The sequence below is a fragment of the Populus trichocarpa genome, chromosome 1 (assembly GCF_000002775.5).
Source record: "Populus trichocarpa isolate Nisqually-1 chromosome 1, P.trichocarpa_v4.1, whole genome shotgun sequence".
In the NCBI taxonomy this organism is placed as follows: domain Eukaryota; kingdom Viridiplantae; phylum Streptophyta; class Magnoliopsida; order Malpighiales; family Salicaceae; genus Populus; species Populus trichocarpa.
Window position 1 is genome coordinate 6204902 of NC_037285.2, and position 17290 is coordinate 6222191.

General features: G+C 37.7%; 2 protein-coding genes across 4 annotated transcripts in view; both read left to right on the forward strand.

Annotated features, from left to right (window-relative positions):
• Nucleotides 1–14367: 14367 nt before the first annotated feature.
• Nucleotides 14368–16276, forward strand: LOC18107835 (mitochondrial outer membrane import complex protein METAXIN-like). Of its 3 annotated transcripts, XM_052446849.1 has the most exons (5): nt 14368–14630; nt 14814–14887; nt 15039–15099; nt 15592–15699; nt 15949–16276. In XM_052446849.1, exons 1-4 carry the CDS (start codon nt 14430–14432, stop codon nt 15610–15612), a joined length of 357 nt encoding a protein of 118 aa, XP_052302809.1. In that variant the 5' UTR covers nt 14368–14429; the 3' UTR covers nt 15613–15699; nt 15949–16276. The 3 variants fall into 3 exon arrangements, 2 of the variants coding, with proteins under 2 accessions (XP_052302809.1, XP_024448576.1); XR_002979655.2 differs by lacking the exon at nt 15949–16276 and having other exon boundaries at nt 15039–15194; nt 15592–15696; XM_024592808.2 differs by lacking the exons at nt 15592–15699; nt 15949–16276 and having other exon boundaries at nt 15039–15414.
• LOC7491485 (cytochrome c oxidase assembly protein COX11, mitochondrial) overlaps nt 16068–17290 on the forward strand; it is a 15789-nt gene continuing 14566 nt past the window's right edge. Inside the window, exons 1-2 of the mRNA XM_052447855.1 lie at nt 16068–16131; nt 16686–16769. Of these exons, the coding sequence (XP_052303815.1) occupies nt 16068–16131; nt 16686–16769 (148 nt within the window). The remainder of the gene's footprint in view (nt 16132–16685; nt 16770–17290) is intronic.

A 17290-nucleotide genomic window follows, 5' to 3' on the forward strand; every position in this document is an offset into this window, starting at 1 on the left:
TAATTTGGTCAAAACTTGAAAGAATTGAGAAGTTTGAGGACTTAAGTAAACTTTAAATTAGTTTAATTAATAAAATTTAGAATTTAATAGAAAAATTAATTTTGATCAAAATTATAAAAAATTAAAGTTAAAGAACCAAAATAAATAAATGGTGATACGGAGGGTTAATTAATTATTCCAAAGCTAATTTTAAAATAATTAAAAGTTAAATAGCTAAGTAAAGAATGAATTAATTAAATTGAAAACCAAAAATTGTTTTTGTAAATGGCAACAGGGTTTCAATTGCAATTGATCTAGGAAAAAAATTAAAATAGCCTTTTCAGGTGAAAACAACGCCGTTTCAACGCAAACTATTCATCTCCTTCAGGCTTCATCCCACCGATTCAGCAGAAACGGCAATAGATCATGGTCACGTCTCTATCCAGTATCTCTCCTCCACAATGTGCCCCTAACAGTCCAGTAATGGGCATTTGTTTTTCTCAAGCATGACAGGACCGTGCTAATCTCCACACTATCCCGGGAGAGATGAAGGGGCATTCTCTTGCCCTATAAAGACCACAACACACAGAGTCGAAGAGGCAGGGGGGGAAAAACAGAGACACAGAGAAGACATAGAGACTTGTGACCTTCCTCCAGCAAAAGGAAACTTTAAAATATCGTATTTTCATAATGAAAATTCAATAAAATATATGTTTTAGCATGCATTTTAGTTTTAATAACCAGTTTATTAAAGTCATAAGAACTAAGCTAATATTTCAAAAAACACCCAAAAAATATTTTATTTTCTTTTAGTATCTGAGATTATGAATTTATACGTAAAACATATTCTCAATATTAAAAAGATAGTTCTTTTATATAAACATTAGAACATTTAGGCTTTTATCCGATAAGATTAGGATTTTCATATGAAGAAGGACTTTTCTTAAACCTTAGACAGACCATGACAAGACCTTATTTTTTTATTAGACAATTAAACAATGCAACCTACCTTATATAGGGCATATTTAGGGTGCTAATATCTTCCCTTTATACAACCAGTTTCCATGTTCGATCTCTGAGACCAGTCAGGGTTCTCAGTGATCAAAATACTAGGTGACGACTCTCATTATCTCCTTTCACTGATAAAAAACAAGAATTCCTTATCTTTCCATATTTACTAGATACATTACGAGAATGGACGATTGTCGTGACGCCGTATACGTGCGACAACTACTATCAAAGCAGTTATATCTCAAGTAATTGTTACGGTCTGGTTTTGTATGATTATATTAATAATGTAAGAATTAAAAGAAAAACAACAAATCATGTTTCATTGTTTTAATAATCAAAATATGTTTTCTATTTTCTTCTGTTAAACAACACCTTATATGATTAATTTCAAAAAACTAATCGCATTTCAACTTCTAAATATTTTGTAATACGAGAGCATGTTGGTTTCAGAATTCTTGAATTTGCAGAGAAGAATATATTATTTGATTGCAGCAAATTGGGCTATTTTATAGCCTTTACAAAAATGAAAGGAAAATAACAGACCCACGCTTTACAAGCCTATAACGTGGCAACTAGAATAGAAAATAAAAAACAAACTTTATTCTCCCTGAAGACCAGCTCTTCCTAAAGACTAGGACTTCTTCTCTGACTTAAAGACTACTTAAAAACAATTATATCTAACATTCCCTCCCTTAAGCTAATGCGTCTGCACTAAGCTTACTTCAGTTACTCCAAGCATTCCACGAAGCTTCTCATACTGCTCCAGCTTTATAGGTTTTGTCATAATGTCTGCAATTTGATTTTGAGAGTTGCAGTAGCTTAGCTCAACAATTCCTTCATTCACCAGGTCTCTTAAGAAATGGAATTTTACATCAATATGCTTGCTCTTCCCATGAAACACTGGATTTTTAGACAACTGTATAGTGGAGCTGTTATCACACATAATCACAGTACCTGATTTCTCTTCAATTCCAAGCTTTTCTGTCACCCTTCTGAGCCAAACACACTGACATGCACACAATGCTGCTGCTATATATTCTGCTTCCGTGGTAGAGAGAGCGACTACTATTTGTTTCTTTGAGGACCAAGAAACAGCCCCTGACCCCATCATAAACACAAACCCTGATGTACTTCTCCGATCATCTAAATCGCCGGCATAATCACTATCTGTAAAAGCCATGAGGCTCAACCTGCTTTCTCCCTTTTTATAAAGAATTCCAAAATCAGTTGTACCTTTTAAGTACCTCAAAATTCTTTTTGCCGTAAGCCAATGTGACATAGTGGGACTGGACATAAACCTGCTTATTAAACTAACACTATACATCAAGTCAGGTCTAGTTACAGTCAAATACATGAGGCTTCCAACCACCTGCTTGAATAGAGTTTCATCAACCCGAACTCCTCCCTCATTCTTGGATAACCTTGTACCTGGTACTATGGGATTTTTCACTGCATTAGCACTCTCCATATCAAACCTTGCTAACACTTCTCGAGCATATCTTTTCTGACATATGAAAATGCCATCTGCACATTGTTTAACTTCTACTCCAAGAAAATGTTTCATCTTCCCCAAGTCAGACATATCAAATTCTAGCATCATTGATTTTTTGAATTCATCAAACATGCTCTTATCATTACCAGTAAAGATCAAATCGTCAACATAAAGACTTACTAGCAATATTTTACCTTCTTTCGACTTTGTGAACAATGTGTGCTCACTAGGACACTTTTCAAACCCTTCACGTGTGAAATACGCTTCAATTCTGCTGTACCAAGCTCGAGGTGCCTGTTTAAGGCCATATAATGCTTTCCTCAGCCTGTAGACTTTCTCTTCCTCTCCTTTCTTTGTGAATCCTTCAGGTTGCTGTACAAACACCTCCTCTTTAAGCTCCCCGTGAAGAAAAGCACTCTTCACATCAAGTTGAAAAACTTCCCAGCTGGATTGAGCAGCCATTGCAAGTATCATACGGATGGTATCAAATCTTGCCACTGGAGCAAAAACTTCAGTGTAATCTACTCCATGTCGTTGTGCATAGCCTTTTGCCACCAGCCTTGCTTTAAATTTTTCCACATCCCCATTTTCGTTAAGCTTGGTTTTGAACACCCACTTAACTCCAATAGGTTTAACTCCTTTAGGCAACACAGTGAGTTCCCAAGTCTGGTTCCTTTCTATGGCTTCAATTTCGGCTGACATTGCTTCTCTCCATTTTTTGCTCCGAACTGCCTCTTCAAACAAAACTGGATCATTTTCAGTCACCATCATTGCATTCAAGTTGTCATCTTCAAATAATCCCTCTCCTGTTTCATAGTCTGCCATCCAACTTGGTGCTCTTCTTCCTCGTACACTCCTTCCTTCAGTCAATTCTCCATGTGTATCAGGATTTGGCTCATTTGGAGGTGATTCTCTCAGACTGCTACCCAAGCTGTTTGTGTTGCTCTCGGAATTGTCTTCATACATTCCATCATGTAAGTTGCTGTCAGAGTTGTCTGAAGAAGTTCCACCATTTTCTTCATTATTCTGGTCATCCTCTCCATCACTTTCATCTTCATCTTCCCATTCTAATGTGTCTTGCTTGATCTCTTCCTCTGTTCTGCCCCAATCCCATTCTTCTTCTTCTTCAAACACAACATCTTTACTGATGAGGATCTTCTTTGAGACTGGATCATATAATCTCCACGCCTTGGACTCATCACTAACACCTAGGAAGACACATTTTCTGCTCTTATCATCCAGCTTGCTCCTCATTTGATCTGGTACATGAACGTGTGCTATGCATCCGAAAATCCGAAAATAATCCACCACTGGTTTTTCACCATTCCATGCTTCTTCTGGGGTCTTGTTTGGAACTGCAGCTGTTGGGCATCGATTTTGAATATGCACACACCATCTTGCTGCCTCAGCCCAGAAAGCTTTAGGAACTTTCTTCTCAATTAACATGGACCAAACAGCATTCATAATCGTCCTGTTCTTTCTCTCGGCAACTCCGTTTTGCTGAGGAGTAAAGGCTGCTGTCAACTGCCTTCTGATGCCTTGTGATTCACAAAACTCTTTAAACTCCTTTGAACAGAACTCACCACCTCTATCTGTCCTTAAACAAGTTATGTATGCACCTAATTCTTTCTCAACACAGGCTTTAAAGCTTTTGAGTATAGCAAAAGTTTCAGACTTTTCATGTAAGAAATAAACCCAGGCTTTACGAGTGAGATCATCGATAAAGCTTAAGATGTACCTTTTTCCATTATTTGACGCTGGCTTAATAGGACCACATAAATCCGAATGCACAAGCTGAAGTTGCTTTGATGCCCTCCACAAACTCCTCTTCGGTACAGACATTCTATGTTGCTTGCCTGTTAAGCATACCGTGCATATCTTCTGTGAAGATTTCAAAGAGGGCAAGCCAATCACCATTTTATTCAAAGAGAGTGTTTGCAGTCCCTTGTGATTCAAGTGCCCAAAACGACAATGCCACATATAAGCTTCTTTCTCTGATACATCTTCAGCTTGTAAGCATAGAGAGTTTCCTGGTATTATGGAAACTGACAGATAAAACATTCTATTGCTGCTCATATCAGTTTGCATAATCAGTCCTCTCTTAGGATGAAATACTTTACAAGTTCCATCCTTAATTAAAATGGCTAGCCCCTTCTCTTGAAGTTGTCCTATGCTTAATAAATTATTTTTAAGTTCAGGAATGTAATAAACATCAGATATTACCTGAGTCATGCCATTCAATTTCACCCTTATGCTTCCTTTTGCTACCACTGCCATTCTCATGTCATTCCCAAGTTTCACTGTCCGATTAACAACTTCTTCCAAATCTGAGAACCATTTCTTGTTTCCAGTCATATGATTACTGCACCCCGAGTCAAGAAACCATACCTCTTCTTTCTTTGTTTGATGAAGCTCGGTGTAGGACATCAACAGTAGCTCATCTTCTTCTTCCAGCTCAGCATAGTATGCTTTCTTTTCCCAGTTTGGACACTCATCTTGAAAGTGTCCCAACTTATGGCATTTGAAACATTCGATGAGTGCTTTGTTTAGAGGTTGTCTCCCTCTACCTCTACCACGTCCTCCTCTAAACACACCTCGACCTCTTCCTCTGCCATATCTATCTTCCTGAGCCACTTTCAGAACATGCTCCTCCTCTTGTTGTCCCTGCATTCTTTGTTCATGGACAAGCAGACTCCCATGCAATTCATCAATGCTCAAATGACTCAAGTCATTTGACTCCTCTATTGAACAGACGACATAATTGAAATTGGGGGTCAAAGATCTAAGTATCTTACTGACCACTGTGCTCTGCTCAATTTTCTCATCATTGGACTTCATCTTGTTCACCACAGTTAAGGTGCGTCCCACGAAACTGTCTACCTTTTCTCCTTCTTTCATGGCAAGTAACTCAAACTCCCTTCTCAAAGCTTGAAGTTGTGCCCTTTTCACCTTCGTAGACCCTTGAAATTTCTGTTTCATGGAGCACCAAATGGCCTTTGACGTCCCCTTGTCAAGAATTGTTTCCAGGATTTCTCTTCCAATTGCATGAAACAGGTAGTTCTTGGCTTTCATATCTTTGAGCTTGGCCTCCTCCACGGTCTTTCTCTGTGCTTCACTTGCAAGTGATGTCCCTATTGCTGGTGCGGGGATCCCTTCCTCCACCAAACTCCACAGCTCTTTGCTTCTCAAAAAATTCTCCATCGTCATTGACCACCAATCATAGTGGCCATCGAAGAAAGGGAAAAACTTGTCTGGGGTTGTCATTTTGATCTCTCTGTGTTTCACTCTCACTCAATTTTCTCACAATTTTGTTCGCTATGTGTTTCACTCAAATCTCTCACAATTGCTCGCACACACTCTCACAGTCACTCACACAGATCACTCACACACGCACTCTCTGTGATTCACTCGCACACACAATGTTGGGCTCTGATACCAATTGTTGGTTTCAGAATTCTTGAATTTGCAGAGAAGAATATATTATTTGATTGCAGCAAATTGGGCTATTTTATAGCCTTTACAAAAATGAAAGGAAAATAACAGACCCACGCTTTACAAGCCTATAACGTGGCAACTAGAATAGAAAATAAAAAACAAACTTTATTCTCCCTGAAGACCAGCTCTTCCTAAAGACTAGGACTTCTTCTCTGACTTAAAGACTACTTAAAAACAATTATATCTAACAGAGCAAACCTTAATTTGTTCTTAACCCGACCAGCTATACGATTATCTGACAAAGTAAAGAGCGTTGAGTTCTTGGAAAGGAAGAAACAAAGAGGCATTTAAGGACCAATCTCCCAGTTCCTGATCCTTTTGCTGTCAGAACGAGTGCGGTGACTCGACCTGTACTGCTGCTGCAGATAATACTTTCCCAATCACAACAGTGGGCGTGGCCTTTTATCCAGGAGGGTAGGGATGTGCCATTGGGATAGTTAAGAGCATCTTTGAGGTGCAACGGAGCGATTCTCTCTTCCCCCTAGCAACCAAGAGGCAGCCATCCTTGCACGGAAGCCATCATCACTAAAACCATCAACATCTGAAGGAACAGCCCCATCTTAATCAAATATAAATGCTGATCAATTGTTACAACATAACAATCTCTTGCAAAGGGCAGCGAGGAGGTTCAGGCTTTTATAGAGGACTTGCCAAGCTAACGGACCCATCCCGTAGAAAAACACTGCATGATGGCAACGGTCTGACGGACCCGTCCCGTAGAAAAACAGAATTTTTAAAAAATATTTTACAACACAGTATCAAAAACATACTTAATAGTCACATTATATATAAATAATCTCTTTACACTTTTAATCTGGATATCTTTTAGGAAGAAATGCATGATGACAATGGTCTAACGGACCCAACTCATGGAAAAATGCATGATGGCAACATCCAACGGACCCATCTTGAAGAAAAATGGATGATGGCAATGGTCTCACAGACCCATCTAGTAGATAAAACGCTTGATAGCAATGGTCTCACGAATCATCCCACTAACCCATATCGTGAAAAAATTATAGATGACAATAGTCTCACATATCCATCTCACACTGCAAATTCCTATCCATATGTTACTTGTTGATTATGTTACAAAAAATAGACTGATAAGAAGAAGATTTATTGTCATGACAAGAAGTATTTTAGAAATATTATCATTTATGGTTTATTTTATCAACGATACCGTTTCATTTTTCCATCGCCATCAAAATTAAGGCATGATTTTCCACATGTTATTTCCATAAAGAAAGTAGCAAGTCTTCTATATCCGCTGTCGTCACGCAAAGTGAGCTTCCTAACCTAGCATTGTTCCATCAGTACTTCATAGTAGCGATTAATTAAAAATTTAATTTTAATTTATTGAAAACAAACAAATATTTAACATTTCATTTTTAGGGAAAAATTCTAGTTCAAGAAATCATTATCTAATATTATAGACACTAAAAATCCTAATTGGTTAATAAAAATTTTATAGTATAAGATTAGTTACGCGAAAGAGAAGATACTATCACCTCTTAAATGTTCTATTTGAGACATGTTGCATTGCTGATTTTATCTAAAATTACTAAGAATTTGTCCTTTTTTTCATATAATATTCCTGACTCTAGTGTTAGTGAACATTTACTTATGAATATTTTCAACTCTAGCATTGATAAATATTATATAATCCAAAAATTATGATATTCCTGACCTGAATTGGCACTAGTGAATAAGCTTGCAAAATTTCAATTTTTAATGAATAAGTAACAATTCTTTTCTTTGCTTTTTTCCTTTTTTTTATTTGCTCTTGACAAAAAAAAAAAAAAGACATTGCATATTAGGCTTGCGTTTAGCAATAAAAGCCTGTAGATGCAGCATATATAAAAAAACAAATATGCAAAGAAAAAAAATAAAACAAAGCACGTGGAATTCATAAATAAATCAATGAAAATTCCTAGATTATTTTAGAATTTTCTAATATAAAAAATAGACTTATTTGGTTACATATCAAAATAAAAAGGGAATAAAATACATAGACCGAGTACAAAGATGTATTTGACAAAACACTCTCTTAGCAAAAAAAATAATTTGGACCAGATGGGCCCAAAGCCCAGACCTGGCACAACATTAAAATTTCTTCTTTTTTGGGCTGGATCTAACCCAGCCGTACGGGCTGGGCTATACCCAGTAAACCTGGCCCGGTTACTGGTTCAGACCAGAACCGGATGGTTTTTGCCTGCAGGCACGCGTGATTTAATTCACGCGTGCATGCAAAGTAGAAGGGTAATTAAAAAAAAAATGCGGGGGCGGGATAAAAGCGCAAGCTTACCTGCCGCTGGCGTTGTGGACGAGCGATGCTGCTGGTTTTTGGCTGGGATTCTGGAACTCCCCTTCTCTTCTTCTGCCTTCTCCCCTTCTTTGTTTTTTTTTTATCTGTTTCTGTCTTCTTCTTGTTTTTTTTTTTAATTAATTCTCTCTGTTGTTCTGTGTTGTGATATCTGTTCTTTCTTCTCTCCTTCCTCTCTCTTTTAAATTTGCTGCTTTGTGCGATGTCACTCTTCTGGGGTATTTATAGGGGACTTTCTTCCTTCCCCAGCCCACATCTCTTCTATTGATAAGCACGGCGTGGGAGTTATAACACTGCTACTTGATTTCTAAGGAATCACAAAATAAACTATTTTTTTAAAAAGTGACTTTTTCTGAAGATGACTATATTATTTTTTAACACTCATTTAATCCTTTAATGGTTTTTATTTTTTAAAACACGTCTATGATACCTAATTATTTTATATATATAAAAAAATAACCTTAAAATATTCTACTAATGATAGTGTATTTTAAAAAATAAATTATATAAAATAATGTGTAAATATAATTAAAATATCTTTTTACTTTTCAAACTACAACCACGCATCATTTGCTGAGAAAATTGGAGGGGCTGAAAAGAAAGGGAAAAAGGAATTTTGGGTTTTGATGGTGTTGTTGTTTTGTGTCAGTTTTTGGTGTTTCAAGTATGTAAATGGTGTTGCTTGTAGCCTACTATCCTATTGCTTAAGGTTTATAGGTCTTTTCGATTATATTAGGACTGTTCAGCAAATGATGCCTGGTTCTATAGTGATTTGTCAAGTTGCTGTAGAAATTCAATCTTCAGTCAGTATGGAAGACAAACATTGAACCTGGATCATTCTTGATCTGACCTGTATGCTTTTGTATTTTTCAAAGAATGGCTTATCTTTATTATAAACTTTTTAATATTTTGACTTGTTGGATTAATAAAAGTACACAATCAAATCTGAAACCAATAGATTTATTGAAAATACATTAGATATGAATGGTTTATATAAAAACAAAAGTTAAGTTAGAAAAAAAAAACTCGAGTCGAGTTAGCCTATCAAACCATATTTTAAGTTATTAATTTAGAATAATTTTATAAAATTCCTAATAAAATTGAAAAGAAAACACAAAAAACCCTCCTCCTTTAATTGTTTTTATTAATTAAAGCAAGATGACTCGATTTTTCTTTAGATCATAAGATGACTTGATCTTAGCAGTGCATTAAGTAAATATTAGGTAACAAAAGGTTGGCCTCTCATTTATTTCCATAGATCCATATTAAAATAATATGATACATATCAAGTGTTTTAGGAAACATAAGAGGAATCAATCAAGCAATTGCTAACAATATTATTTCATGAAATGGTGTCATAAGTTTAGCCATAATTCTTCCCTCGATTCAATCGCACATACGAAAGCATGTGTAAGGAAAATCCATAAGTGCATATACATGCATGAAAATGCCACCGGCCCCATGATTCTTTCCTCTCTGTTTTCCTTTGATCATGCATTGTCCGATAAGTTCAGCCATAATTAATTCTATCCTCGATTCAATCGCTTATATGTAAGCTTGTGTAAGGAAAATCCATACGTTTCATATATTCCAAAAATTCGTAAGGAATTTATAGCAGTTTCTCCTAACAAGTGATGTTAAGGGTTGAACAGTTCAATCTGCTCATTATAACAGGAATCTCCAAGTAGCTCATAAAGAGAAGAAAATGGAGGCGATGATGAAGAGGTCTCTCTTGATAGCTTCTTTAGTGGTACTGGGGATGAGCACTCTGCTAGCTGGAGGCTCTATCTTGGATTGCTACCCAACTTGCTTGCTACCTTCCATGCGTCCTCTCCCACCAAAAATCTGCTCTCGATCGGCTGTGCTGCTAAATGTTTAAAAGATTGCAGCTTGAAGACTAATTCCGCACCACCAACTCATTATTTCTGCAACCTTGGTTGTTCTTACGCTTCATGTGCTCATCTAAAGGTGTGCTCATCTAAAGGGGCGGAGTAAGAACAAAAAATTAGAGAGGGCCAAACTAAAAAAAATTATTTTAAAAAGATTAAAATTATACTAAAATTATAAATATTTGTAAGGGAAGGGCTGAGAAATGTGGAAAAACATTTTTTTGGAGGGGCGAGGCCCCTGCCAGCCCCCGCCTCCACCACTGCTCATCTTAATTAGCACCACGGGACACGGATAACCCTCGCACGTACCCTCTCTCCCCCCATGACAGTATAGTTTCTACTCTTGACTTTAAATTCAAAATCAAAGTTTAGTGAGACGTAAATCTTCTACATCTTCTTATTTGAAAAGGAAAAAATATTATAATGTTAAATCCAAAAAATAGGGTTTATGTGCATATATATATGCATGGTGTTAACATTGTTGTTTGTGCTTCGCAGGTGAAAAGAAAGTGGAAAGCTGTGTGAATTCTTGCGCAGGCACGTACAAATGTGTTTTTATTCAATTAAACAATAACAAAAATAAATGTATATCAAATTAATAAAATAAAATAAAAAAATAATATGTAAAACTGCATGTATTAAATTGATTTTAAAAAAAATTGGGTTATGGTTTAGAAAAATTAACTCAAATATTTATTTTTTAAAGTTAAAATAAAATAGTTTAGAATATTTTTTTATTCAAAAAATAATCAATAAGTTGATAGCTGTATTTTAAATGAATGATGTCTGGATTTATATAAACTCGAGTTCTAACTAGATAAACTAAGTTTTTTTCTTGAAACAATTCACACCCTGATCAATCCGCCAAGCAATCCAGATTTTAAAACAATGCTAAAAACTCTTCCTAATGTTATTCATGTCATGACCTCTAGAATATCTTTGCTTTGAGCAATGGCATGATGATTGGATTGAAGAGATGAATTTGATATCAAAGCATAGAACAAAGCTCGAAAACCCACACATAAAACCTAAATTGAGGGAGTTCCAACAAGCAAGCCTATTCTTACAAGAAAAATAACTAAGATGGCCTAACCCACACTAGACATGGATCTCTAACGACCTAAAGAAGAAAGACAAAACCTCTCCTCTGCGTCTTCTCTCTGGTTGTTCGGTGCCTGAAAAACCCTTTACCCATCAAGAATCAAAGAAAACCGAGAACCCTCCACGCGTTTTTAGCATTCAAGATTGGATCTGCATGACCAGGACTGTTTTTGATGGATATTGGTTTTTTGATTGACAAGAAATGGCAGCTGGTTTTTAATGTGTGTGCATGCTTTGCTCATGTTGTCATATATGTTTGTTTTCTCAAATGCATCATGCAAATAACAAAATTGTCTTCAAAACACTTATCTGACCTTTTGCTGTAGATCAAATTCCGTATATTGAATCAGGCACTTATTGTTGGTGGGAGAAACCACTTGTGGTGGTCTTGAAACACTCGGAGGGGATAAAACACAAAGTTTTATTACAAGAAACAAATAGCTTACAAACACAAAAAGCTTAATACACGCCCTCTCTCTTTCTCTCTAGTGTTTCTCTCTATTATCTCCCACACTCAATAACATAAGCTGAGCTTGCTATTTATACATAAATTCAAAACAAGATAATTCAACCTTCAAGTGTGAAGGCGGCTGTGGACGGTGGTGTGAAGGCGGCTGACGGCTGCGGCTGGTGGCTGGCGGCTGGTCGGTCACAGCTGGTGGCTGGCTGGCCGGTGGTTGCCTTCCTTGACCATCTAGATTGAGTTTAATATTCAACAAATCTCCCCTTTAAACTCAATCGAGGGATGTCATGCCAAGCATGAACATTTCTCATTTCAATGCCTTCTCTATGCTTGTAGCCTTTATCCACTAATTTGGCTTTCGTCTTGTAGACCCTTTTGACACCTATTGCTTTCTTGCTTTCTGGTGGATGAATCAGCTTCCAGGTATCATTCTTCTCAATGGCATGCATTTCTTCCAGGTATCTCCAAAAGTAACTAGACCTTGCTTGGTCTCATCTAGATCACTAAATAACTCTCGGTAGCCGCACATGTGATTGCTGGCTCCAGTATCTAGATACCATATATTTTCCTGTTTCTCGCCAAGTTCTTGTTGGACAAGAAATGCAGCTTCTTCTCTGTCATCCTTCTTTGCATAGTTGGCTTGCTCACGTATCTCCAACGGAGCTTTCCTTCTGCATTCAGTGCTATAGTGCCCAAATTGATTGCAACTATAACATTGGATATTCCTCTTGTCACGGTTATTGTAACTGCCTCCTCTTCCTCTAGGAGTGAATGCTTGTTGTCCTCGACCTCCTCTGGTGGTGTTTCTACCACCTCTTCCTCTAAAGCTTGTATTCCAAGAACCTCTTCCTTGGAATCTCTGGAATCCTCCTCTGGATTGTTGACTTCCTGCTTGAGTGGTATATCCACTTGTTGAAGTCTCCCCTTGCTCATATCTGTCCTTGAGAGACAGCTTTGCTTGTAAGGCATGCTCGATGGCCTTATCTCCATTTCGCTTTACAATCTTCTGCTCATGAGCTTGCAAAGAACTCATAAGTTCATCCACTGTCAACTTGTCCACTTCCTTGGACTCTTCAATGGCGACAACAACAAAATCAAATTTTGGATCTAGGGATCTCAAAATTTTCTCAGTAATTCGAGAATCGACGATGGCTTCTCCATTTCTCCTCATCTGATTGACTATCACCATAATCCTTGTGTGATAATCAGAAATAGATTCTGAGGACTTCATTTGCAATAACTCAAATTCACCTCGCAAAGATTGAAGACGAATCTTCTTGATTCTGTCAGCACCTTTGTATTTTTTGTTGGAGAGCCTCCCATATATCATGTGATGTTTCAGCGGAAGCAATGATCTCGAATGTATCTTCATCAAGACCTTGGTAGATGATGGTCTTTGCTTTGTTGTCCTTCTTTCTGTTGACTTTCAGGGCTTGCTTCTGTGCCTCTTGTAAAGCATCTTCTTCTTCTTTGGACTCTGGTTCATCATAACCATAGTGTACAATCTCCAAACACTCTTGTGAACCAAGGAATGCCTTTAATCTGATGCACCAACTATCATAGTTGTCTTTGGTCAGCTTCGGGATGAGTGTTTGTGTACTTTCTGTAGTCATTTTGCTTTTGGAATGCCTATATCACCTTCTGTGAGTTGAATTTGGCCAAACGGACACTGTAGATCGATCCGGAATGGTCCAAATAGTAGGGAACCGGTCTGACTTTGTAGAAATCAGGTCTGAAAATGGGTGAACCGGTCAAAATACCGATTCTGGGCGTCGGGCGGTTCGCTGGGGTTGAACCGGGAATATTCTGCGGAATATTCTATCGGCTCGGCTGCGGCTAATAGTGGCTCGGCTTAGCGGCACGGCTTACAAAAGGGAATATTCTCGGGAATATGCTTCGGCTCGGCTGGAGGCTTGGCTTGAGGCTCGGCGCGGCGCGGCTTAACCGGCTCAAATATGGCGCGCGTGTGGCTCAGTCGTCGTCTACCTCTGGCGCGCGTGGGTGAGACTGGGCTACAGTCACCGGATCTTCAGGCGGCGCGTGTGGCTCACCCCGGTGTCCGATTGAGCTGATTTTTGCGGCAGTGAGTTCGTATGGATGAGCTCTACACGGTGGAATGATCAAAACTTGTTTTTGACAACTTTGAAAATTCGGCTATCTCCCAAAAACACTTCTGTTTCTGACGAACGAGGCTCTGATACCAATTGTTGGTGGGAGAAACCACTTATGGTGGTCTTGAAACACTCGGAGGGGATAAAACACAAAGTTTTATTACAAGAAACAAATAGCTTACAAACACAAAAAGCTTAATACACGCCCTCTCTCTTTCTCTCTAGTGTTTCTCTCTATTATCTCCCACACTCAATAACATAAGCTGAGCTTGCTATTTATACATAAATTCAAAACAAGATAATTCAACCTTCAAGTGTGAAGGCGGCTGTGGACGGTGGTGTGAAGGCGGCTGACGGCTGCGGCTGGTGGCTGGCGGCTGGTCGGTCACAGCTGGTGGCTGGCTGGCCGGTGGTTGCCTTCCTTGACCATCTAGATTGAGTTTAATATTCAACACTTATGTGGCCTACAATGACGAGAATGGTGGGGGTAATCAAAAGTTTAAAGGAAGATGGTATTGTTGATTTGGACACTGACTTCAGCTCGCTCCCATAATGGATATCAATGAAAGCGATGGTTAGCACCTGGCTTGCAGATGCAATCATGTATGAACTCTGGGTGGGGTCTGATGGAACCTCTGCCCGAACAATTTATGACTCTAGCCTCCCTTGGTTGATAGGAAAGGCTCTATTAATGAAACAAGTGCACGCTGTTAAGCAGCGACTTGGGATAACTAAAGAAAATGCTGAACGAAGGGAAGCAGAGGTTACACTTCTATCGTTTATGATACTTTTCTGCAACTTGTTGATATCAAATCTGCGCACATACACTAGTGTTAGAAAGCATACACCTGTGGAATGATTTTACCCGTTTATATATTGCTTCATTTTCTGTTAATTTTCCTTGACCATGGCCTTGCAATTTTTTTTTATTTTAATTTATGGATAGATCTACAAGAGAGCGAAAATTGCATATGGAGCTTTGTCAACCACATTAGGGGATCACACATTTCTTTTTGAAAGGTGTTCTTTTCTTGTTAATATATATATTTTTCATTTTTTACCTGAAATCATCTAAGATATTTTGGTTTTTATGTTTTGAATTCAAATTTTAAGTTTGAGGTCTTGACTATGCATTGATTATACACCCAACTTCATTTTTCTGTTTGTGCAGGCCATCTAGTTTGGACGCATATTTCCTTGGGCATCTCCTTTTCACTCTTCAAGCATTTCCTGTGAGTCACTTTACCAATTGTCTTGATCTGTGACCTGTGAGAGCTGAATGCTGGCATTTGTATGGCGAGAACAATTATTTACAGCTGAAAATGTGGTAATACATGACCTGGGATGATGGTGCAAAAACAATTACATTATTACCATTCACTTTCTGTAGTTGAATGCCCTGATGACAAGCATCGCTATTGTTATTACATGTGGCCTTGCTGTAAATATCTAACAATCAAGTCCTTCTAATTTCTTTCGAGAACACTACAGCAATCTATGCTGTTATAAAACACATTACCATCAATTTTATTTTTTCCATTTAAAAACTCTCTTGAAACCATTTTCTGTTAACATGGTTTCTACTTATTTGATTTTCACGTGATCTGCTATTGTTATTCTGTCTTGGCACAAAGCATGTGAGTTTGTTGCTTCACTTGTCAAATATTTTCAACTCTTATCCTTTTATGTGTTCCATGCCATTACAAATCATCGATGCTGCGAAGTGCACTCTTGGAGCATGGTAATCTCATACGATATAGCATGGTCTTCTTCTGTCCCGCAATTCCTTTCAGACGCTTCATCAACTTCAACTAGACGTCCTTCAAATTGAGGCAAGATATTTTCATCTTTTATTCTTGTGAATATTATATTGGTCATCTGATAGTGTCTTGAGTTGTGGATTTACTAAACCAAACCAGCCTACAGATCATGTTTTAGTCATCATCAAACTAACAATTTGTTGTTTAAGATGCTTCAAGAAAAATAAAAGCCATTGGGAAATAAGAGGTCAAAAAGTACCATCCATGTCTCTTTTCTTTCAAATAGAATTTCTAACTATTTTCATGTGTTTTTATCACTAGGCTCAAAACCTAAGAAGCGACCCAAGAGGGAAAGGACAGAAGAGGAGAAAACTTTCAGAAGAAGGAAAAGATACTTTCTAGTAACACAAGTAGTTGCAGTTTTAGTTTTTCTATATGTCATGAGCAGTAATGATTTTTCTGAGGTGGAGGTTGATGATGATGAAGATGAAGATGAAGGCTTCAGTTATGACTGAACAAGCATTCATTTTTTGACAAATTTGTATTTTCCTTGACAATTTTTTTCCTCATGACAATTGAGTCATGGACATCACTGTGAGAAAGATAGTTTCCTTTTTACCTTGAAAGATTTGTTTACCGTTTCTGGTGATATTGAGTTCGTTTTTTGGTTGGTTCACCTTTTAAACAGCTATAAGAAACTAAGGTGACTGAGAAGCAGTTGTTTTTTTATTGCAAACGGTTCAATTGACAATATTGGAACAAAATATGATATGACTCAGCGATGCTATAACAAAATAGATGAAAAAAGCTATGTGAGCTTCCGTGTTTGATATTTCTAAGCATATCTGCTGTTCATCTTTGGTTAGCTTGCCAACTAATAGATCACAAAGAAATATGTTAGCAGGAGCAGCAATCGATACCTTTGTCATTTAGGTTATAAGATGTAATTACATCACTGATGCTAGCAATATTAGCCACCTAGATATCCTAAACAACTCTGGAGTACTTGGCAATGACATTCTCCCATCACTTAACATATTCTGCATATCCCTTTGCAGAACCAATAGCAAATTCAGTAAGCGAGCTGTTTGCAACTGACATTCCTGCACGAAGTACCTTTAGGGCAATTTCAGCCATTCTCTGTACTCATTACATCTTCTACTTCGCCAAACTCCGCCATTTCCATACTTCTGCCTCATTCAACTGACAACACTGCTCCAAATCTCTTTGAACTGATTGGGACCCTGTGTGGATCGCCTCCTAGCTGCTGTGCATAGATAAAACCCATTCCAGCAGCAAAAATAAGTACTTTGAAATTCTATGCTATAATCATGGCCTTGAAAACTAGGGACGCTCAGAATGCATCATTCAAAAAGTTATGCAGAAGATTTGAGATGTACCCTGACTTCTTGGTAGAGTTTCTTCTCCCGGGCATATAATCTGTCAAATATTGATTGGTGACTACATGAGAACATGCAAGAAATCAAATTGGTGTTGCAAGAAAAAACCTTTTTTTAATCAAAACAATGATGGTAACTATCTATGCAATGCCTGTTGTGTCCGAAGACAGTACAGGACAAGACCTACCTCTTTTCTACCCCCCTACCACCTCCCTCTTTCCAACCTCAACTTCCAAACCCAAAAAGAACATCATCAAACCCTA

Bases quoted from the DNA above. Each gene is read 5' to 3' on its own strand.
- LOC18107835 (XM_024592808.2), top strand. From the start codon at position 14,430: ATGAAAGCGATGGTTAGCACCTGGCTTGCAGATGCAATCATGTATGAA. The intron at 14,631-14,813 runs GTTACACTTCTA...ATTTATGGATAG, and splicing joins CTGAACGAAGGGAAGCAGAG to ATCTACAAGAGAGCGAAAAT. The intron at 14,888-15,038 runs GTGTTCTTTTCT...CTGTTTGTGCAG, and splicing joins CACACATTTCTTTTTGAAAG to GCCATCTAGTTTGGACGCAT.